Raw genomic sequence first — 24597 nt, 5'->3', positions numbered from 1 at the left:
GACTCTTAATTATACTGCTTCATAAAAGTCTTAGCCACAGGATAAAACACTTCCCAATTATGTGGTTTTCCACTATGTACCATCTTCCTTATGTGCATATTGTGAGGACAGTTATTTTTTGTATATGTCACTTCTAACAGCATTCGATCTTTTATACAGCACCCACTTTTGCCTAAGATGCCTTTCTATCTCATCAAGAAATGCACAGGCTATGAGTGTAGCTTCATTTGACAAGTTTTTTCTGAGCTCATGTTTTGTTTGCTGCAGATGAAGAAAATTCTAGATTGTTTCAGCTGATGAGAGTATGTAGCACTTCTGTTTCTCTCTAGTTCTATGGAATTTGTCCCCATCAGGTTTAGGTATGTGGACAACTATAACGTCACTCTGAAAGTATCTGGGCATTTGACGAGTGTAGGGTGAGTCAGCCTAGGTAAGTAGGCAGATCAGTGGAGAATGAGACACAGACCCAAATCCTCAGTTCAGTTCAATCCGTGTGGCCTGAGGCGTGCTGCCAGGCAGTTATGCTCAATCATGTGCTTGCATCAAAGCAAAGACAAATGAGGCCACACTTAAAGGTGAAAACATTGAGCTCATAAGAGTAAAGATCTTTTGTAAATTGCAAGTTCATGTTATGATGTTATTTTGCAGCAAAAGCTTGGATGAGTGGATGGACAGACCTGATATCCATCATGATAAGTGCCGCATTGAGATGGCTATATTCGAGGGTAGTGAGCACTCCACAGGAGATATATGCAGGGGTTTATGGGACCTTGGTAGCAAAGCACAGAGGAGAGTCACATAATTCAGCCCAGATATGCCCCTAAAAGACTATTTCTCCTCTCCTCCTACCCTATTTGTTACATGTCAATAAAAAGAGAGCCCATTAGAAAATAGATCAGAGTTATAATACTAATAACTAACATTTATTGAGAGTTTACTATGTGAAGCCCCATTCTAAACATCTTATATATGTTTGCCCATTTAATCCTCAGAGCCCTCTGAGGCCAGTAGTAGTAATAGAAGCACTTTCCAAATGAGAAAAACAGCCTTGGTGAGGTTAAATAACTCCAGCAGTTGAGTTCATGAGGGCATCGATCTTCAGCTTTTAACAAGCACTGGGATCTTTCCTTTGCTGTTGACTTTCTCTACAACTATCTGTGGCTTAATTTGACCATTGCATATCCTTGCAAGAAAAACAAATGCATGAGATCAAAAGATGATTGCTTTTGAAAATTAACTCCCTTAACAAAAATACATTGAATGTCTACCATGTAATCAGACAGAGGAACCAGCTCTATGGGCACATAGATGATTAATTCATAGTCCCTGTTCTTGGAATCCACAGACTTGGGAACCAGTAAATCTAAGAAGGCGTTCTAGGGAGATTTGATAGTTTAGCCATTGGCATGCTCTCTTTCCCCATCCCACAAACAACAGAATAAATGTCTAAAGGAACGTAATAGTAGAGGCTATCTTTTTTATCTTATGTATGGATGAGGGAAGTAAGGCACCCACCGGCACTCACTCAGGGGGGTGGTTTCCATGTACATTGTAGATGAGAACAGGTTTTTACCAAGACCCCATATGGGACAGCTGAGAGCAGGAGTCACAGGCTCAGAGTAGGAGTCACAGGATTTATCCCATTCAGACTTTAGAAATGGCAACGGCAAGGCCAATAAATATGGTAGATGTTGTCTAGCCATGGGAGCCTGGAGCACCAAGTAAATCTCCCAAGATATGTTAATGGGAAGGAGATGGAGGAGGAGAAGGGAAGAAGGGGTTCAAAGAGAGATCGAGACTGAGCAGGAACTTGAAGAAAGAGGAAGGTGGGGCCAGGGGATGAAGGATGGAATGAAATGGGAAGACATTCCAGGGGTGGGGGGTGCAGTTGTACTAAAGGTCTAGAGCTACAAAAGACCAAAACTGAACACAGAGAGGGGTGGGGTGGAGGGCAGGTCAGCTGCTGCAATACATCAATCACAAGTTGATGCAGAGTTGGGAGATCAAGTAGTTGGTTGTGGAGCAGGAAGGAAAGGGTGAAGTCCAAACAGAGGGCTGGCCTGAGTCATGACACCAGTCATTGAGCTGGCAAAGTAAAAAAAGGAGGAGGTTGAAAGGGAAGATAATGGGTTCCACATAGGGCCAGGTAGATACATATGTAGATATACGTGGAGACAACAGGAGAAAATTGGCCATGTCCAGGAAAGAACTGAATGTGTAGTGTACTTTTATTGCTCAGATGAGAGGTACACAGAGGGACTGGGGACCCAGCCCCTGCTTGGATAGAAACAGCCTGGTCAATTCATCATCTTAGGCACACATATTTTGTGAAGCAGGAGACTACCACAGATAGAAGGCAAAGATGAGATTAATGAAGTTTGCAGTCCTTAAAGGACAGGTTCACAGCCTAATTCCTGAAGCAGGCTATTTCAGCACTTATATTTATGTATACGAGGAAGTCTCCTTTCTATTTTAGCACCCAGGGAAATCCCCCCCCTGTCCCTACCATCAGTTCTGAGTCCAGAGAAGCAACCCATAAAATTCTTTCATGCTAATTTCAAACTTGTATGTTTATGACACTTCTTCCTGGCTCTTGGCATATATATCTACACAAATGTCAATCTGTCTACTAGACGTCAGAACTCATGTCAGACTGTCACTGTGAAAGACTTTTAGAAAGAGACTCCACTTGGCTATCAAATAGAAGCATGCATCTGGTAAATTGTCAAAATGCTCATGGTGAGGAAATAGTTCAGGTAGATTAGGTGAAACACAAGTGATTCCGCATTGCTGGTTAAATAAGAAATCATTGCTATCTAAGCAAGACCTTTGGGAGGAGAGAGTCTCACTACAACTCCGTTCCATACTATAACAAAAACCCTGGAAACCTGAGAGACAAATCTAGGGGCTCTAAACAGGCACTGTTAATTTCAGGGGTATTAATGCAGCCTTAATTTCCTGCAGAGTTTTCTTAGAATCCTGGAGAACTGAGACAGGGACTGGGGACCTGGCCCCTTCTTGGTTAGAAACAAGTTTCTAGTTGTTTAGTTCCATCTATTCCTGAGACAGAGAGTGTTGAGCTGCTATTGCCTGATTAGGAATCCAACCTGGAAATAGATGAGTAACAGGTCACCAGAGGTCAGACTGGTTGCAACTCAGGCTGAATCAACAGTCCCTGCAGACTCAAATCAGAATTAATTACTAACCTTTACTTGTACTAAGAAATCTTTGGAAGTCCGTGCGTGGTTTGTACTCCCATAACTGAGGAGAGTTCTCAGGGTTTTGTGTTTTTTTTTTTTTTTTCTGATTAGTGAAGAAACAGAGAAGGGTCTGGAAGACCCATGTGGCCCAGGGAAAATGAGAATCTCAAAGAAGTCATCTCATTGAACTTTCAGCTGAAAGCCTAGTTCCAAAGGGCAGAAGGCCCCCTAAAGACAAGGCCAGAAGATGTCTAGCTGCAATTCAACAGCATGGTCTAACAGAAAATATTTCTGAGGTTAAGAACATCCAACAATGATGTTTGCACAAACACCTCCTTTGGCAGTTCTCCAGGATTCTAAGAAAACTCTGCAGGAAATTAAGGCTGCATTAATACCCCTGAAATTAACAGTGCCTGTCTAGAGCCCCTAGATTTGTCTATGAACTCAAAAATTATCCAAACATCAATGCTCCAGAGCGCTGGAGATGGTTCGTGGTCTTGCTAGATGAGCTATCAGAGGCTCAGCTTCCAGTTCTGCCACAGTCACTTCTAGGTTCTGATTACTCCATATAGTCTTTTCCTCCATACAAAGGCAGAAGAGGTAGCCAGCATGCCATGCTCACTTTGACTCACTTGGGAAAATTCATGAGGCTGGGATGGTTCAAGAAGAGAGAGGAAGCGAGGGACCAACTTTTTCACTGAATAGCAGGTGGCAGTTTCAGGCTAATGGGACCTTGTGGAAAAGCAGGGTGAAAAGAAAAGTGATGAGTTGAAGCCTGTGGCCGGAACAGCAGATGAAGAGGCAAATGAGATTCCTGGAATCTGTAGCCAGCACAGTAATCTCTATGAGGGTTTTTTGGTTTTGTTTTGTTTTTGTTTATTTTATGAAGCACTTTGTTTATCCTTAGACAATAAGACAACTATTTCACAGTGGTCAATGGCTCAGGGTTTAAGTAGTTTATAATGTTCAAAGGCTTATTTCCTCTGTGTGTGTGTGTAAGTGAAGAAAGCAGACCTTTTTGAAAACATAGAGTAAATAAAGATCAGCTGCTAACTGCCTTGAGCCAATTCCATTACACACAGAAATAGACCCTGTAAGAATTTTGCGGTGTCATATTTAGTGTGACTAAAATAGACTCCCTCTTTATACACTCATTTTCTGATTACTGTGTGTTGTTTCTTGGGCACTGACTTGAATAACGGAAGAAATAAAATGTGGGAAAGCCTTGACTTCAGTCCACAGCCACTAAGCATGACTCGCTAGATTGACTGGCATTTACTCTCGGTTGTTCTCAGTAGAGGGGTTGGAAGCAGATGTCCAGAAAGCCTCTTCCTATGGCGAGGCAGGCTGTGGTTTGGGGTGAGTCCAGCAACATACTTTGCAGAAAGGGAAATAAAAGCCTTTGCTCAGATGGATAGTGGACCCATTTGAGGCTCTGGCTGTCCGTGATAAACTGCTTAAGTGGAGAGGGGACACCAAAAATAAATACATTGTACAGCCCCTGAACAGCATTGTTTTTTGTTTTTGTTTTGTTTTGTTTTTGTTTTTTTGTCACTTCCCAGGGAGCAACCATGTCACCATTTCTTCGAATCGGTTTGTCCAACTTCGACTGTGGGTCCTGCCAATCTTGCCAGGGCGAGGCTGTGAACCCTTACTGTGCGGTGCTGGTCAAGGAGTATGTTGAATCAGGTAAGAGGGACAGGGTGGGGGGTGGAGGTGCCCGAGGAGGTGACTCTGGTGGGGAACCGGGTATGAAGCAAGGCTGTCCAGCACCTTCAGTCAACTGAATTGTACATCTCAGGCTGTTATTGCCCAGAGAAGCCAAATGCTTTCACAAGGACACATGCTTAGAGTTGGACTCTGAGCCAGAACCCGTGACCCGCTGGTGGTTCTATTTCACCATACTATTTTTTTCCACATAAATATGATTAAGGAGAAAGTTGGGTTGAGGAGACTCTTGGGAAATAATCTAGTGAGAATCTAGTGAGAGCTGGAATAGATATGTATAACCTATATTGATAAGCTTTGATGATAATGCCTTAAATGATTTAAGATAGATTAAAACTCCCTAATCTTAGTTGATCTTGCAATCAACTCTAAAGACTGCTTGCTGCTTTTTTGCCTAAGCTTAGAGGAAGGTTAGGAGAATCATTAGTGCTTAGAATCCACATTATGGTATTTTGTACTTAATTAGTTCCTTATGTGAATTGAAGAATAGTCATGTTTTGTTAAAGGTGAATGTTTACAATCAGTTCATGGTGAGGGGGCAAAGCGTGTCAGCCACCCAAGATTCCTTCTTTGTGATTAGACCTTTGCTCAAACGATCCTGTTGTATAGGGACCCCAGTGTTGTATATTGTGAACTGTATTTATTGTGTATCAATCCCTGCCTCTGCATTTTAGGCTTCCTATGGTCTTTACAAAGGAAAGACGGGAGGAAGTTTATATATCCCAAGAGCATTCCAGGACCTCTACTTTCTCCTGTCTCCCTGTATCTAGACTTTGAAAAGAAAGCACGCAGATTTGCAGTAACGATAGAAGGTAGACAAGAAACAAAAATATAACATGGCGAATAATGATAGGTGCTCTGAAGAAAATTAAGCAGGGTCAAGGGGAGAGAGAGGGAAGGGACAGAGAGAGGTGTGTTATTTTATGTAACAACATCCTAAAAAGGCCTGTTTGGATGGCATCTGCAGGTGCAAGGTCAACCTGACCCAGACTTTGGGCACCTGAAGCTGGACGCCACAGCTCAGAATTCTGGGGCTCCATATCTGACCATGCTGGCTCCCCTCCCCCACCAAAGGCTTTCCCCTATCTGGCTCACTTGGTCCCTCCAGCCACTCCGAGTACATCAAAGCTGCAGAGATGGTCTGAATCATCTCGCTTTCCCTGCTGCCCAGAGTTCTCTCCTGTTTAGTTAAAAGCGAGAATGCCACTTGCTCCCAACCTAAAACCTTTCAAATGTCACAGACACCTTTGAAGTGTAAAATGTCTGAGTTTTTCAAAGGCGCTTTTGACTTAATGGGTCTCCTAGATCCAGTTCTCTTTACAACCTCAGGTCTCACTGACATTTGCCTCCTGGGAGCTGAATTCTTCCCCCCCTCCTTCTTTTGGCTTTGCCTTTGAACTTGGTCTCATCAACCATGTGGATCAAAAGACCTTGTCAGAAAAAGAATATACAGTTGTCTTTCCCCTCCAACCCCAAAGGATTAGCCTGTGGAGTTTGGAGAACTTTGGAGATTTTTGGTTTGAGTTTTGGTTGTGTTTTGAAGAGAAACTGCTCTGAATGTTGTAAAAGTATTTCTCCCATAGAATTTAAACACATTCCAATCTTCAGGGCATGAGCCTGGGTTTTTGTGATGAGTCGATGGAATAGGGACAAACAGTCCACCTCACAATGAGACTCTGAAAATGGTAACACTCACTTTGCATAGGCACAATCCTGGTTCTAGTCCTCTTTGTAGGACATCACAAACCCAGTAAATGAACACATTTTTAAAAATGGCTTGCCTGGGGGACGTTTGCCCTTCTTTTGGAATGGATAATGATTATAATTGAAAGAATTCTTTGATGGGAAGGTTGTAAATCTGTGGAAGTCAATTGCTACTATGATCATTAATATCTCTGTTCATTTCTAAACAGCCCAACCTACAGTTAATTTTTTTAACTAAGTCATAAATATCTTCCCTTCCTATTCCTTCTTTGGCAGTGTCATAGTTTATATCTCTACTAATCAAGTTTACCTGAAATTTGAAGTTTCAGCTTATTCAACTCCTAGAATACTCTCAAAAATTAAATACTAATTTAACAAATGCTAAGTGTCTGTTCTGTTTAGCCTTGTGCATGGTAGAGAAGAGGCTATCAGGAGTTAAATCTGCTTTGTGTCCCTGTAGAAATTTTTTTTTCACTTTATCAATATCTCTGAATTGCTAAATATGCCACTTAATGTATTTATTATCACAAGAAACTAACACTCTAATTCGGCTTCAGTTTTCTGCTTTGAAAATGATTAAGGAGTAAATATTAGAGAAGATCTTCTGTGGATGAAAGCTATGTCAAAACGGCTTCAGGGGAAGTTTCCTGGAAAGGGGTCGTCTGGGCTGTGGCTCTTGCTCCTTACCGTGAGGAGGACGTCCTCCCATCTACTTTCCTCACTCACACATCCACAGTCTTCTTTGCAGACTCCATGGACCAAGTCTACCACCTCTCTGGGGTGCCTGTCAGGTTTTACTTAGGGTATATAGTGAATGAAAAAATGCACTTTCATTCAAGAATTAGAGAAGGGGCCACCAGGCACAGTGGCGCATGCCTGTAATCCCAGTGGCTTCAGAGGCTGAGACAGGAGGATCTCAAGTTCAAAACCGGCCTCAGCAATTTAACAAGGCCCTAAACAGTTTAGCAAGACCCTGTCTCTAAATAAAAAATAAAAAGGACTAGGGATGTGGTTCAGTGGTTAAATACCCCTGGGTTCAATCCCTGGTACCAAAAACATATAAAAAGAATTAGAGAAGGAAATAATGTCTCATTATGTCTCCAGGGCTATTGTCTTGGTGCATTTATATCAAATGGAAAATTTTAAATATTCTTTCCAAGGAGTGCTCATGAGAAACTTAAATTATGGCACTGTCTCTCTCAGATGGACATAGCAAATTTGTATTGACTATTTTTTATGAGAAGTCAGAGAAATTAATCATATGATGAAGTCTTCATGGGTTAACAAAGAGGGTCTCAAAAGGGATACAACTTTTTGAATACTTATTTTCTCAGATTTTCACTCACAAAGTGAAGCAACAAACTGCTGAAAGGAACATTTCCAGTCTAAGGCATGAACTACATTGGACTTTGAAGACTAATGTGTTGGTATAACCTTGCATCTAGACTATGGAACTTGTCTCATTCTGCCCTAGATTGTTCTGATTATGTGATGTTTTTGTCTTCACAACAGAATCACGTATCCCAGGGAGCAGAGGGAAGGATGTCACTGTGGACTTGAATTATTCTCCTAAGCTGTTCAAAGGAACAATGAGAACATATCTTTTTTTTTTCCCCTAGAAAATGGGCAGATGTACATCCAGAAAAAGCCAACCATGTACCCCCCGTGGGACAGCACTTTTGATGCTCACATCAACAAGGGAAGAGTAATGCAGATCATTGTAAAAGGCAAAAATGTGGACCTTATATCTGAAACCACCGTAGAGCTATACTCCCTGGCCGAGAGATGCAGGAAGAACAATGGGAAGACGGAAATATGGGTAAATGTCGGAGCCATGAGCTTCATTTAAAGTGTACACCCATCATGTTAGCTGATGACTAACTCAAAATTTCTCCGTCATCCTAAAGGTAGGATTACACTGGTCTTAGGTAAACAGATTCCCTACCACTTACTCATTGGTGATAATTCATGACAGACTATAGAACATATTGATGTATTCAAATCTTTGCATAAGATGAAGATGGTCTCTTAAGCTATGAAAAACTCTTATGGATTTGTAACTGTTAGGGCAAGCATGGGAATATCACAAAGTCCCCTTAGTTGGGAAATTTAACTGTTGCTTGTCAAGATATCTGAATTTGAGTAGACAGAACAAAGTGTTTGGTATCCTCTATCCATGTTTTGCAGATCCTGTAAATTTTTTTCAGCCATCATGAAGTCACTTAACTTACTTTGTACAAAGAAGTGCATCATACACAATTCATATCAACACACTAAGTTTTGGAAAACCTAGGTTATAACTGGCTAGCAAATTTTTAGAATTGTTAAAAAGAAAAAGTAAAATATAAAAGTGTAAAAAAAAATGCACAAGCAGTGAAGTGAAAAATTCTCCATCGTGTACAATGAATCAAAGAGCTTTCTACTGTCATGTATAACTGATTAGAACTAATGAATAAATAAATAAACAAACAAACCTAATGCATAAACATTTCTAATGAAAATTTCTGGAGCACAAAATGAAATAAAATATATCATTAAAAACTGCTTTTGGGTGATCCAAAACCCCAGAAAATGTTTTCAAATATATTTTTTTTATTTATGCCAAAGGAGAGAATCTTGCTTTTCTGCTTCTTGCTATTTCTAAGATTTTAGAAACCCACCCAAAAGGTTTTCAGGTCACAGGTTTCAAATGGGAATGATACAAGCCTAAAACTACATTTTTGTATCAGTTCTGTATTTTCTTTTTTTTTAGTCTAGAACAAACAAACAAAAACATAACTTTTAAGGAAAGCATATAAATCTGTGCTTTTGCCACTAAAGTAATCAAGTATATGCCAAGATTTTCTTTAAAGGTCCCCATGCTTAGACATATTTAGGTAATGTAGTTCAGCAGCATCTATTGAGTGTTTCTGCATTCAGCTTGGAGAAAGGGATCATGGAACAAAAAGCATCCTGGGGTACCTGCTTAGGCAAGCAAGAAAAGGTTAAATTCAGATGTTTGTCCTAATGTTAAGGAGTTTACCCAAACCAGGTAAGTGAGATGTGGGTCTCCAGTTTGATCTGAAACACAGGAACTTTGACATGACCAGGAGAAAGAAGAGAGAAGCTACCAAACCCTCCCGTAGTCCCCTTCCATTTTCTACTTTCTACCTAATTATCTTTCAAGGTAAGAATTGCCACCTTTCAAATTCTTAAAGTAACATTCTATTCCAGAATCTTTCTCAATGAATGGAAGGATAAAGAGGGGTTTCCTTTCCCCTTTTATTAATTAGGCTGCACTTATATGAAGTTTGCCTTTCTATTTCTCTCCAAGTTATATTTTTTTGTTTTGGGTTTTGTTTTTTGTTTGTTTGTTTGTTTTTTGCTGATTTTCTTCTTATCAGATATTTTACTTTCCTTATAGTCAAGGACTATTGGACACAAGCATATGGTGTCATTAAGGTCCTCATTTAACCAACTTGCAAACCTTTTCCTTTTTTAAGCTTTGCCCCCCTCAGTGCCCCCACACCCCTCCCCGCCCCCTGCCGTTATTTCTTAGTCTGCTTTTATTTTTAAGGGCCAACAGATTGTTTTGAACTTACATTTTCCCTTGTTTCTCTTGTGAGCTGCTTTCTTAAAATTTCTCTACTGAAAAACAATTTTTTTTCAAATTTAGCCTTCATCTCCCTAGATGCTGTTGTGTTTCTAAAAGCACAATGACAGTTGCCTTCTGCTTTCCCAAGGCTGCAACCCTGTGCATGGTCACTTCCCATTCCCTCCCCAAGACGTGATAAAATATGGCTTTCTATATGTATTGTTTTTCCAGTAGCTGCCTGACTGGATTTCCTCCATCAATACTACTTCCTGAATGTTGATAGTGCTGTGGTCACCTCATTCTGACTTTCACCACTTCCTTTGGGTGGGCTTCTCATTCCTTGCTCTTCTCCATTTAACTTCTTATTCCACAAACCATAGAGCAATGGTGTCTCTACTTGATGCCCAAAATACCTCTCTCTCTATTAATCTGTTTAAGCTTGCATGAGAATTTATAGTTAGCTGAATAGTACAAGCTTTGTCTTATCATAAAACTCTAATAGTAGTAATGCTATGATACAGAAATTGTTATTATGTCCATTTTCCAGAGATCTTTAAGGCATAGTGACTTATACAAGGTCATGCGGCCCAGAAATTATTTAGCAAATATTCAGATTTGACCCTAGGTTCAACAGGACGTTTCTTGCTATTTCTCACTTATTCTAGTTAATCCATGGACGTGATGATCAATAACAACCTCTGATTCATCATCTTTCTTATTCTTTTTAGTTTACTAATGGCATAGTATGATGGTTTAATATGTTTGTAATAGTACTTATATTATCAGATTAATCCCTTTTTTTCCTCCTGTATGTGCCTACATTACATAACATCCTTTATAAAATGGTACATATATATGTGTACATGTTGCATATATTGCATACATTAATTAGATTGGTATGTACTTATGTGTATACATTATATATACTTGTAATATATAAGAAATATTTTAACTAGATTGGTATAGGAAATGATTATTATATTATTATATACATATATTATACATATACTATATATAATCCAGTTTAAAATATACATACATCGTATATGTACATATCCAGTATAATGCATATATCCACTATGCAATACTTGATTCTGTACTAAAGGAAATACATATCTATGTATATATATAATATATTATAATCCCTTCCCATAATAATCTGATTAAAATTTCCTTTAGTGCAGAATCCAAGGAAGCAGTTTCTACTCTGTCAAAGAGGAAAGCTGCTGCCACTGAATACACTGGTTAACCTAGATGTGCATCCCAGGTAAAGGGAAGAGGGTCTACAGGATTTAACTTTCCCCCAAAAGACCTACTTCCCCCCAAGAGAGCTAGAACTAGTATCTGAGGCGCTTTTGTCATGATTAAGACCCACATGTGCCCTCTTGCAGTTCTTTCAATGAACAACATCACAAGGCAAGAAAACCAAATAGAATTTGTTTTAGAATTTTGTTTCTTTTTTATGTAAATTTCTATCTCTAATGAGCAATGATATCTAGTAAGTAATGCATCTCCAAGGGGAGGTGTTAGGATAAAGGCAAGAGCTGTCCCCTCTTCTGATGATAACGAGAAGGAGTAATGTGAGAAAAACCATGTTGGCTTCTACACTGGGAATCTCCTGCCATCACCCAAGTAGCCAGTTATGATGTCATTGAGCTCAGGGCTGGCTTCACATTTCTGACTGATGTTTCTCTCCTTCTCTCAACCAGTTAGAGCTGAAACCTCAAGGACGAATGCTAATGAATGCAAGATACTTTCTGGAAATGAGTGGCAAGTGACATTTCTTCTTCCTGTGTGGGGGTGAGGAGGGCATGGCTTTCTTCAAGTACAACTTATTTTACTTTTGCAATGATCATAGAAAAGAATGAAGAGGAAAAGGAAACATAAGGAATTTTATTAAAATTTCCAGTGGTGCTCAGGCATGAACTGAAAACAACTATCCAGACCAGATAAACATAGAATAAATACAAAAATAAGTATCATATGAATATAAAACATTTACAGCATTTTCATATTATATGAATTCATATGCCTAGTGCTTTTATAATCTATCTTTATTTAAGTTTAGAGATTTAATGCAAGTATAAATGGCTGTCTTTATGTGTTGCTATGGGTGGATATAATGTTTGTATATGATAGTGTTCTACAAAAAGCTATCACAGTAGAATACAAAATAAGAAACCAATAATATTTTCCATAAAACTAGTGGTAAAATGTTAATGCTTAAAGTTAGTCACCTCAAATTCTTTTAGGAACAAGGAAGGGTAAAAAAGGAAAATAATGCATTGCAAAAGAGTTTTGGTTTCATGTCACACACAGTCTTTGATCACAGAGGTTAAATATACAAGCACAGACTGCTAGGTACCAGTAACAGCCTGTCTGTGCTACTTAAATGAATCAAATGCTATTCTTCATGAAATCCCAAACCTTGGAATGAACTGGGAACTTATTGATGATAAACTGATTTTGTATATTTCATTAACTAGTCTTATCTACAGATTGAGTATTCCTTATCCAAAATGATTGAGACCAGAAGTGTTTCAAGTTGGGATTATTATGGATTTTGAGATATTTGCATATCTGAATGAGATATCTCAAGGATGGAAACACAAGTCTAAACAGGAAATTCTTTTATGCCTCATATACAATTTACACACATAGCCTGTATTTTATATAATCTTTTTAATAATATTGTGCATGATACAGATTCATAGAGTGGAATTTTCCACATGGTCCATCTTATCAATGATCGAAAAGTTTCAGGTTTTGAAATATTTGGGATTTTATATTTTTGGATTAGAAATTCTCAGCCTGTACCAATAAAAAATAAGTTTTAGTTCAAAGATTTATAGTGCCTTTTCCAAATACATATAATTCTTTATATGTCCAGACTCAAAAGAATACATTGGAAAGAACAATACTACAAGACAATCGGGGTAAATTTGAATACCCACTGGGTATTTGATGATATCAAGGCATGATTGTTATTTTTTAGGTGTGATATGATATTATGGTTATTATGGGTTTTTTAATCTTCATTTTTTATAGTTATATGCTGAAATGCTATAGATTCATTTCAAAATAACCCATTGCACAGGTAGGAGATGGACAGGGATCTGTTGAAAGAGAGTGGCCCTGAATTGATCACTGTTGAAGCTGGAGAATTGAAAACCACCTATAGAAGTTGTTGTGCATAATATGAAATTCTCTACAATAAAGTTTCTTTAAAAAAGAAATTTAAAAACTACTGAGGAGGAAAAACTTTTCTCCCCACCACCCACCCCAGCCCCTCGGACTCTGAAGATATAGAGTGAATGTAATGACACTGTTTTTGAGTTGGCTAAATGAGATAGAGTGATCATGGTGTACCTGAATGACTATTTGCGTAATAAGTGAAAGTACAGAAATAAATACCAATAACATTTAATTCCTTGAATAGAAGAAAGCCTACACTTCCCCCTTAGTTCAAAACAGAGCCCAGTGTAAAGTGGAAAAAAGTCCTCCATTGGACTGAAAGTAATTTTGGTAAATAATTTACAGATTCCTGCTTGGAGATGCAATTGCATGAACATTCCTCCTGTTATTACAGAACTTCAGTGTTCTATTAGAATGAAAGAAGCAAATTCAGGTGGGGCAAAAACAACAATATTTTATGAACAATAATCACACAAACCCAGAAACATTTTTTAAGAATAAGATTTGATAATATTTAAATTTTTTTGTATCTAGGCTCAAATTGAGACACTATCTCCAAATTTTTTGTTTACCAGAAAAGTATAATTTTTAACAACCAATATTATAGAATTACTAATTAGATAATCCCTTGTTTATAACAAGATAAAACATATACGATGTCATTCTCTTTTAAGAATGCTTGTTTTTATGTCTAAGAAATAGTTTTCTGGATTGGGATGTACCTCGGTGGAGTGGGCTTGCCTAGCATGAGCAAGCCCTAGGTTCAATCCCCAGTACCAAAATAAGATAAAATAAGTATAAGAAAGAGTTTTCTAAAGAATTCAGATCTTACACTCAGGGAATGTAAACCCAGATTAGAAAAGTGGTGCAGATTAAACCATTATATAATTATATCCCAAATTGTTTAAGTACAGATTAACCAAGAGATCAGTATGGGTTGCCTTCATTCCGGAAAGTTCTGAAGAATTAGGAAGAAGCAGAATTGAGATTTTTCAAAGAAGGAAGAAATCCTTCTATGAGGGAAAAAAAAGTGAAGATTTGAGCAAAATATGACATGGATAGGGAGGTTGGAAGAAACCAGCCTTGGTAAACCAGTTGGCCCTTTCAAAATCAGCAGGAAGTCTCAACCCTGAGGTTGGTGGGCTTGAGAGAGTAGTGCATAGATTGAGCCATGCTCAATGGGAAGAGTATACTTTCTCTTTTTTAAAGAATTAAACATTTGGGGCCTATAAAATTTTCTTCATGCTCTGGAAAAGTGGTAAGCATCCAGTCTAGGGGTTTGGCTATAGATAGAAAATAAAAAAGTCGAAAAGAATAAAAGATAGCAGCAAGATTTCATGGCAGTGTCGATCAAAGGGAACACCTATTGTAGGCACAGAATTTTGTTGCTTGATAATTATTTTTAAATGAAAGTTGAATGAAGAGGAAATGTTGAAGATATTTCTTAAAGTAGCTAGACTGGGGAAATGATGATAGGACTGGTGAAGACTGGGGTACAGAAGGAAAAGGCAAACAAGTTGGGGATAAAGAACTTAGACATTTAAGATAATGCTTCAGCTCTCCACACAGACCATTCCAGTCTTGCTTTTTAAAAATCTCTCTTTTTTTAATTTCTAAACTAGAATCACTTTTTCTCTACTTTAACTCAGTGACCCTTAGTTTAATCTCTCATTCACCAAGCCTAACTTACTCTCATCCTAGTTTCAAATAAAATAACCCACATTACCTAGCCTTAAAATATTAGGCAAAATATTATGACCCATCTGCAGAACTATTTAGAGGATCATCTGGAATTCTCTATGTCTAGGAATTGAGGGTTGCCATAAAAAAGACCTGTGAACCACTGTAGGGAAGATGTGAGTCCTAAAATGTGTTTTGAGACTTGGCTGGATTCCTGGGGAAAGGCCTCCACCTACATAGCCCTCCGTCTACCAAGAGTTTTCTGGCCCAAACACTGTTAGAATGGGACTTTGGCAGGGATATTGAAGTGCATTGTCAGATCTCTGTCACTGCTGAGCCAGAATGGAAGTACTTTAGTTTCCATATTGTTAACTCTGTATACTTTTGAAATATAATGAACCCCTTATTCTCACTAATTTTCAATTTGTGTACATATACAAATAGAATAAATAAAATAAATGATCCCAAATCCTCAAGCTATTATAAAATTATGATTCTAGGCATTATAATCATTCATTTTGTGATGCTTATTTTAGTGATGGTGTGTTTTTGCTATTTCTTTACTGCTCACCCTGTCATTCTCTCTCACCTGCTGGAGTGTTTTCTGTGCTCTTTAACCACCACTGCCATTTGGTGTTCTTTGGTCTCCTGAGCTTTCAGCAGGGACATACTGTATTCTCAGAATCCTACCATTTTAGAGCACTTCAGCCTTTGGGAAGATGTCACCTGGCAAGGGACACTGTAGACAGTGACTACACAAAGCAACTTCACCAATATCCATGAGCTCAGGATGAACTGAATATATAAGAATTTGATGGTTTGCTGTAGATAACCAGCTAATATACAGGATCATCAAAACATTTTAAAAAATCACATTAATTAATTTTCTGGCCTTTGCCACATTGACCACTGTAGACATAACTAGTTTATCAGATCAGAGTGGCCATTAGGAACTAGAACATAAACACCCTCCAAAAGTTATTTTGTCCTCACACAAAAGGCTGAAAAGCTCCCTTTGGTCTATTGTAACCTTGGTATTTGTCGAATATTTGTCAATCCCTGTGACCAGAATGTGTGGCAAGAACAACTTAGGGAAAGAGAAGTGTATTTGGGCTCTCAATTTCAAGGTCTCAGTCCATGGCTGAACAGCTCCCTAGCTTTGGGCCCAAAGGAATGCAAAACATCATGGCAGAAGGGTGTGGTAGAGGAAAGCTGTTCAACTAATGGCAGCCAGCAAGTGGGTACAGGAGAGAGAGAGAGAAAGGAGAATGAAGAGCCAAGGACAAGATATAGTTTGAGGGCATACCTCAGTGACATACCTCCTCCAGCCACTCGGTGCCTGCCTAGTCCATTCAAATTATTAATCTATCAAATGGATTAATCCACTGATTAGGTTCCAATTTTTATAATCTAATCATTTCACCTCTGAATATTCCCTTACTAATACATGAGCTTTTCAGGGGATAATTAATATCCAAAGCATAACACCTTGTCTATAAACAGATGTGAAGTATCCTGGCCCTTCAGAAATGCTGCTCCCAAGTTCTGTCAGTAACCCCATAGTTCTTCAGAATTATAGACAGACTTGAAAGTTCCAGTTTCTTGTTTTAAAAAATGAAAGATAACTCAACATAATCAAAGAGCAGTGAAGGACAAAGCCAGCATTCCAACTTCACTGTGATCCTCCAATAACTCACGGGGTGATGCTTCTGTATTATAGAAAGCCTAGTATTTAACCTGTCTTAATAAGTACCTGGGGTTTTATTAGTACAGGTGTCCATGTTTGTCCACTTCTGTTCCTCACCCAGTTCCCGCCCTCCCCACTTACCTATGCCCTTCATAGAGCAAAAATTTCACTTTGTCCCCTCTTCTCTCTCTACAGACACAAAAGACATGAGTGAATTTGAGGCCGAAGGCTTCTTTGCTCTGCATCACCGCCGAGGAGCCATCAAACAGGCCAAAGTCCACCATGTCAAGTGCCACGAATTCATTGCCACCTTTTTCCCACAACCCACGTTTTGCTCTGTCTGCCACGAATTTGTCTGGTAGAGTAACCCCACATTTAATTCCAAGCTTTACATTCTGTTGCATCCTCTGAATCCACCAGGCTTGTTGTGCCTGCTTTGCTATAGGGGCATGAGCGGGAGCAAGTTCTGAATGAGAGCCGCTGGGGATCCTGCCGAGCAAGGGCCACTCAGGCGAAAGTCCCTAGTTTCTGACTGAATGAGAGGCTTCTGGGGGAAAGACAGAGGAACAGAAGAGGGTGGTATCTTTGTTGTGAGCAGTTTTCCAGCTTTGACAAACCTCTGCTACTTCAAAAGCCCAGCGCCACTGGTGCTGTCTGCAACAGGCAGCTCTTTCCCATGGCAACGAATGCTGTGACTGCTTATGTGGCTCTTGGGTGTCTTAACAGCCTCTGAGAGCAGTTTAAGCCCCAGTAACCACATGGGAAAGGCTACGGTAGAGTGGAAACTTGACTCCTATCTGTGTTCTCAGCATCTGTGCCTATTAAGGGATGCTCTTCCCTTCGGGCTACTGCAGAATCTGTTAATGCACAAGTCCTGCTTAACTGGGGCACCCAAAGGTCAAACAGATTGGGGCAGATTTTCATGAGCCTGTTTTCCTCTAATCACTTGAACTTCCTTCCTTTCTGATAATGAGTGCTACTCAGGAATCAGCCTTAATGTCAAGTTTTGTTAGTTGCCTATATTCTCAGACACTCAGAAAGAGGAAATAAAATGTGTTACAGCTGTCTTTGTTCATCTATATACAAACAAAAACAACAGATGAGTGAAGCAATAAGTAAGGTGAGATAATGATTTTAAGTATAAGACATAGAAATTGGCTAATAGGATCCTGTGATGCATTTTGATCAAGCATGGTAATCTCCACATTTGCTTGTAAGATACAAAAATGAAGGAAATTACCTGTTCCTTTTTCATTGAATTATCAAACTTTTAACAAAGCAGCTTAAAATAAAAAAAAATCACTCTTGGCAAATGGTTCACCAGGGCTACAAATCAGAGAAAATGCTCTATGACCTTGGGAAACCATGTGCTCTCATTGGCCTCTGAAATGTTTCTGATGCTGATATTGATGAGAACATCCAAATAAGTCAGTCGTGTGCTTTATTACAGGGGTCTGAACAAACAGGGCTACCAGTGTCGACGTAAGTAAGAAGGATTTCTCTTGTACTGTCGCTGTTCATTTTATTGAATTGCTCTTTGACATTTGAAAATCTTATGCTGTGATTATTTATTTTCAGAATGTAATGCAGCAATTCACAAGAAGTGTATTGATAAAGTAATAGCTAAGTGCACAGGATCAGCTATCAATAGCCGAGAAACCATGGTATGTACGTCTGACGCATCATGATTTTATCCTGACACTAAATTTTACAGCCTGCTAATTCTTTTTGATAATTCCTAAACTTGAATCCTTAAGCCTAGCAATGAACATCAATCTCTCTAAAACATTTTCCTCTTCAATAATGAGATTTTTTACCGAGTTACCAAAACTAGGAGAGAACAGGAAAAACATAATAAGAATTTTAATTTCCAGAAAAAAAATTAATAAAATGTGTGCCCCAAAGCATAGTTTTAATTATGCAAAAACAACCCTTGTGGCATCTATAGCTAGAAGTGACAGTTAATAATTTAATAAAGACAAATGATTGTAAAATATAGACGTATGGTTACCACGAGATAGTAAGAGAAGGACAGTTATGATGAGAAATAAATATTTCTTTCAGAATAAACTTTGAGGTATGGTCTGAAGACAAGTTAGATATTTATATCATGGAGAAGGAAACCTGAGTTAGAAAGTTAAATAGCCTATTTTTATGAAATATGTTGACTTCCTTCATCTACTCCATTTTTCTTCATTCATTGCTTATTGAATATCTCATATGTGGAAGGTAGTACGCTATGTATGATGTACAGCACAGCCATGGTGCTGCCCTTAGGGACTTCCTGCAAAATTGGAGAAACATATAATAAACGAGCTATCCTAGTTTCCATTTATGTTAAGTGCTATGGAGATAGCAAACAAGATACATGGATGGAAAGCAGCTAGGTGGCCCGCTTGGACTGAGTGCTCAGTAAACTCCCCCAGAGAGGGAATATCTAAACTGAGAGCTGATAGGAGCCCATTGTGTGAACAGCAGGAGGAAGGCTCCAGACAGACTGGTTGATCCTGCAGAGGAAGAGTCCAGCGTATTCTAGAAACTGAAATGAAATCAGTCAGTATGGCTAGAGTTGCAAGGCCCAGAGAGAATGGAATACAAAGTTGGGGGACTTGGAAGGACCTAGCATGTGGGGCTTCTTTGGACTCTGGACAAGTGATTGACTGTCATGTGACGTGTCCTAGGAGTCCGTGTTGTGAAGCACAGGGGAGATATGCGTTGGGATATGAAGGTCAGACCGGAGGAGATTGGATGAGTCACACTGTGTGGAGGTGGGAAGTTGCACCAGCATGGTGACCACAAAGATAGAGGAAAAGTGAGAAGAGTATTAGGTGATTATATGGAGATAACAGAAATGCTGGATTTGCCCAAGGAGTGGGTGAAGGATACAAGCATGATGCCCGAGGTCTGGCTTCTGCTTGAGGTGGAGCAATAGAACCACAGCAGTGTGGATAAGAACCAAAGGAGCAATCGAGAAGAGTAATGAATATTTCCATTTTGGACACAGTGCATCTGAGGTTCCTGTGGACATTTAGGTGGACATATCAGATGGGCTTTTTTTATTAGCTTGGGATTCACATGAGTCCAACTCCCTAAGTCTGTGAGTGACTATCACATCAGCAGGATGTAAAGCTGCCTAAGAGATCACCTAGTGAGGGGATAGAGAGAAGAGGGCTCTGCAAAGGAATTTAGATATTTATAGAGATATTTAGATATATATATATATATAGATAGATAGATAGATAGATAGAGAGAGAGAAAGAACGAGTTCAGAGAGAATTTCTCTTACCTTCTGAGTGTATGAAATTACAGAGTCCAAAAGAAAAGGGGGCAGCTGTGTTCTATGCAGTTAAGATGTTGAAAAAATTAAGGGTCAAGTGGTAATCCACATCTGGTCACGTGGATCAGAGAAATGTCGAAGTGTTGTGGAGGTGTTCACCCAACTGACTGTGTTGGGGGTGACTGGAAGATGATGACATGGAAACAATCATGCTATAATATTATCATTATCAAGATTGCTCACCATCCAGTAGCTGAGAGGAAGTGAGACGGAAGATAATTCCATGGCTAGGGAGAGATGGATGAAGCTGGAGAGAGATAGACAAGCAAAGCAGTCAAGTCTGCTTGAGAGAAGAAAAGGGGTCCCAGCCCATGTGGAGACGGGTCTCTGATGGACAGAGGGAAACATCACCAATTTGAACAGAAAGGGAGTCGGACAAGGTTTCTGCCAATGAGGGTAGATTTGCAGAGTAGTTGGTGGATAGACAGGGAGCCCCCCATAAGACCCTTGTGTCCTCAGTGGAGTCTGAGGGTGGAGGGAGGAAGAGGAGGAGGCAACATGTGGATTTGAAGAAACTAATCATCCTAGAGACGAGAAAGCAAGACAATTAGACCAAAACAGGGTTGGAGAGCAGAGCTGAGAGTCCATGAGTTTGACAGCGTCAACCTTCCCTGATGTCTCATTTTCTCCAGCAGAGCAGCAAGCACAGAGAAGACAAATTGAATTTTTCCAGAAAGAATTTCCTCTAAAATTTAGAGCTAGAAGGGAATGATCCCATATGAGCAAATAATTTTGCTAAGGCTCAAAAGATTCATTGGTCCATGTTCATCTGTAAGTGGCAGAGCAGGGACTAAAATTTACATCTCAATCTCCCAGAACGTGTTTTTGCGTGATCCAATCAGTTTGCTACTACCCACCCCACCCACACACCCCCACACACACACCCCTATTCCCTTTACTTCCTGTCTTTGGCTTCTCTAGAAAGTCTCAAATCATGAGCATCACTGTTAACCCCAATGACTCACGAATCCCTGGGGCAACATAAACTATTCAGCATATGAAGAACAGGTGTGAAAACACTGTGCCCAGCAGGCCCTCACGCTGTCAGCCCCTGCTTCCGCCAGAGGAGCGTTTATAACAACCCTCCAAGCGAAGCACTAGTTCTGGACTGAAAAAGCAAAGTCAATATTTATATTAAAACAGGAAGGGCAGGTTCCTTTGTTTAAATGGAAGCATCATTTCCTTACTTCCATTTAGATAAATAACCTCCCTCCCCTCTTACTGAAATGATCCCATCTGTGCTGATGCTTCAGATGTCATCTGTGGGTCCCCACAAGAGCAGATGCAAGCTTGCCCCTGGCCTGAAAAACCCACCGCTCTCTGCCTTCTTCCAACAGGACTGGAAGGTCTGACTTGGTGGCTAAAAGACACATGGGGCCTGTGGTATCTTCACAGTCACTGTTAGTTATGCTAAAGCATCTTCGAGGACGTTGAAAGTTAGGGCCCAAGAACACATGTGTGGTCTCACCTTCTGCCTTTCTTTCAGTTTCACAAGGAGAGATTCAAGATTGACATGCCACACAGATTTAAAGTCTACAACTACAAGAGCCCTACCTTCTGTGAGCACTGTGGGACTCTGCTGTGGGGACTTGCAAGGCAAGGCCTCAAGTGTGACGGTGAGTCCCAGCAGGAAGGAGCTGAGGCAGATGACTGACTTCTGCACGGGGCCTGCCAGGGCTGGGATCTGAGCGCCATCTTCCTGGGATAAGAGGCCCCTGCTGCTCTTTGCATTCCACCTTGCCACACTCTCATCTTTACATTCCAAGAAACACACACAACAGCTCAGGTTCAAGGTCAAGGCTTCTGGCCCCAGGGATTTATATTATACCACAGCCCTGGGGAAAAATGAAGATAGCATTTCTCCTCTGACTGATCCTTCTACCAAAAACTCTACTTCACCCCAACTGATCCCCTGCTGTCTCCTTGTGGGTTCTGGACTGAGCCAGGCTAATTCCAGCAGGTCTAGTGAGATTCCATTTGTCATGCCACCAAGGCACAAACCCAGGCATCCATTTGGCTAATGCATGGTCCTGCACAGAGGAACTCCTCTTGAGTTACCCCTAAGCCACTGCTGTGAACTCCAAGTGCCCAGCCAGAGGTAGTCACAGGTAGTCAAACCCCTTCATAGCTCCAAAATGCCACTTAGGTGCTTTTCTCTATACACATATTCAAGAATACATGGATATGCAAAATATTATATAGTAAATCATGGAAGAGTCCATAGGTGAAAAACAATGTCCCATTATCCCAACTGTTTAAACAGAAACCTGAATCATCTCATGCTCAATGGCCCATCTCAAGGTCAGGTTTCATCTCGAGGGAGCTTGAGCACCCACTTGCTGGGGCACGGCTGGTCTGGCAGGCTGACCACAGAGTTTAGAACCTCCCCAGAGATTCCTTGGCATTACTTCACACTGGCACCCTCTGCTCGGTTCTGTTCTTTTTCTCTTACATTCTTTCCTTTCCATTCTATTCCTTCCCCACTCTCTCCTCCCACCTTCATTTCAAGTAGCTCCCCTCCCTCATTTCTTATACCCCCTCTCCTCTCCCCTTTCCTCCCCTCCCCTTTCCTTCCCCATTTCTTTTCCATTCTTGCTTTTAGTGCCTCCTGAACTGTTTCTTCCTCTCTGTTCACCTCCACAGGCCCTCATCTTCATCCCTCTACTTCTCCAGTTCTTTGTTCCTCCTCCTTTACCTCATCCTTCTCTTGCTTCTTTAGAGTACGTCTTCTTAAGCAGGACTCCCTTTAGCCTTTATCCTGTCTTCTACCCCTCCATATTAACTCCCATGAAAATAGTCATCAAAAGGAACTATTTGCGCCCACAGAGATCCAGTAACCACCTGCTAGGTTAGTAACAAAGATTTATGACGTTACAGAGGGAGCAATGGCCTTTCTTCATGGCCGTGCCCATCTGGGACAAGCATGGACCTAAGCTACAATTTTAAGGAGCCAAGTACCAATCTCAGTTTTACCATCTCACCTTGCATTGCATTGATGAGTAAGAAGATGGTGGCTGGGCCACCCAAGTCAAACCCTGACACCTCCAAAACAGGTCCAATGCAGACACGTTCACAATGCAGAATTTGGAGCACCACCATAAAAGCTATCTTAACCAAATTAAAGATTTTAATATTTTTATAAAAGATTTTGCTTCAGATGGATTTCTGTGGCTATATCTATGCATATGCCCTGGGACTAATAATAGTTTGTAGTTTTTTAAAATTTTTATTTGTTTTATGGTACACTATCAGAGGAAGTGTGAGCTAGTTAAAACTCAAGGTGAGGAAGGCCACAATGTTACCTACATTTTTAGAGTAGATATCCATGGAATGGAATAATAGTAAAGATGAAAGAGAAGTTGTATTTGTTGAACACCCACTCAATAGCAATTACTGTGCTAAGCTTTTGGCGTGAGAATGTTCCAAAAAGCAGATATGATTAACATTTGCATGATTTTATAGGTCCCATTGCCTAATTCTATTGTAAAAACCTCCTACTTAGACACTTTTGCAAAACCAAATAGTATGTGAGACTAGAGTTCTATCAGCTGGAGTTTGTAAATAAATAAATATATATATATATATATATATATATATATATATATATATGATTTTTCAAAAGCAAAATCTGAGTTTTCTAAAACCAATAACATCATGAAATATTTGTCTTTACATATACTCAAAAGTGCTCCTGTGCAGGCACACGCAGGCATGCAGGCACACACTCACACACACACATACACACACACTCCAAGAAGGATCGCATGGTCAGAAAGTGGAAGTTGGTCCTTTATGGTGCTGCTTTTAGGACTCATGATTCAGAATACTCGTGAGGTCTCAGAGCTGGACATCTATATAGAACCTTAGGTCTGTGCCTTGTACCTACTAGAAGCCTTTGCAGAGCAGGTGATTTGTGTAGAGTCAGGTCACACAGTGTCTACTCCTGCAGCTGCAACCAACACATGCTATCCTCCCCACAAGAGATCATATATTTCCCACTTCTTTCCTTTTCTATGGGACTTATAAAGATGAAGCAAAACACTGGTCCCTCTTCTGGAGCTACCTTCAGTAACTATCATAGACTTAAATATAAGCTATTAACTCATGTGTGTAAGAAATACAATGTTGACCTTGAAATCCACTTAAGTAGGATTCAATAATTATTGGGGTCCTATGCCCTTCCTGTCATGGCACAAGACTTGGGGATTCATGTACATAGGAACCTGAAAACCAGGTAATGGCCTCTAACACCCAGCTATTACAGTTGATATCCCCATCCAAGCCCACAGTGACGAAGCTTGTGGTTTCATGGAGGGTTTGTGATTTTGTCAAAGATTAGGTTGTAATGCTTGGGCCCAGTCCTTCTGGGTGCACTCCCTAGGTGCCACCTCCTTTGGCATTGCGAGCCAGCAAACAGTATGTCTTTGCTCCTGGATCTACAGTTACTTCCCCTTCCCATCCCAAGCCCTAGAGAAGTGTGGGGACACCTGCC

General features: G+C 40.0%; 1 protein-coding gene across 2 annotated transcripts in view; it reads left to right on the top strand.

Annotated features, from left to right (window-relative positions):
- Window positions 1-4566: 4566 nt before the first annotated feature.
- The window catches only part of Prkcq (protein kinase C theta), a 74202-nt gene continuing 54171 nt past the window's right edge, over window positions 4567-24597 (top strand). Inside the window, exons 1-7 of one of the 2 annotated variants that reach the window (XM_015495182.2) lie at window positions 4567-4889; window positions 8252-8451; window positions 11916-11976; window positions 16964-17126; window positions 18219-18250; window positions 18347-18432; window positions 21592-21721. In XM_015495182.2, coding sequence (XP_015350668.1) covers window positions 4772-4889; window positions 8252-8451; window positions 11916-11976; window positions 16964-17126; window positions 18219-18250; window positions 18347-18432; window positions 21592-21721 — 790 coding nt within the window. In that variant the 5' untranslated portion in view covers window positions 4567-4771. Of the gene's footprint in view, window positions 4890-8251; window positions 8540-11915; window positions 11977-16963; window positions 17127-18218; window positions 18251-18346; window positions 18433-21591; window positions 21722-24597 lie in introns of those variants that run through there. The other variant, XM_048812647.1, reaches the window with a different exon arrangement.

Source organism: Marmota marmota, unplaced genomic scaffold (genome assembly GCF_001458135.2).
Source record: "Marmota marmota marmota unplaced genomic scaffold, marMar, whole genome shotgun sequence".
Lineage (NCBI taxonomy): Eukaryota > Metazoa > Chordata > Mammalia > Rodentia > Sciuridae > Marmota > Marmota marmota.
The sequence above is the reverse complement of the archived record's forward strand: the minus strand, read 5'-3'. Positions and strand labels throughout refer to the sequence as shown.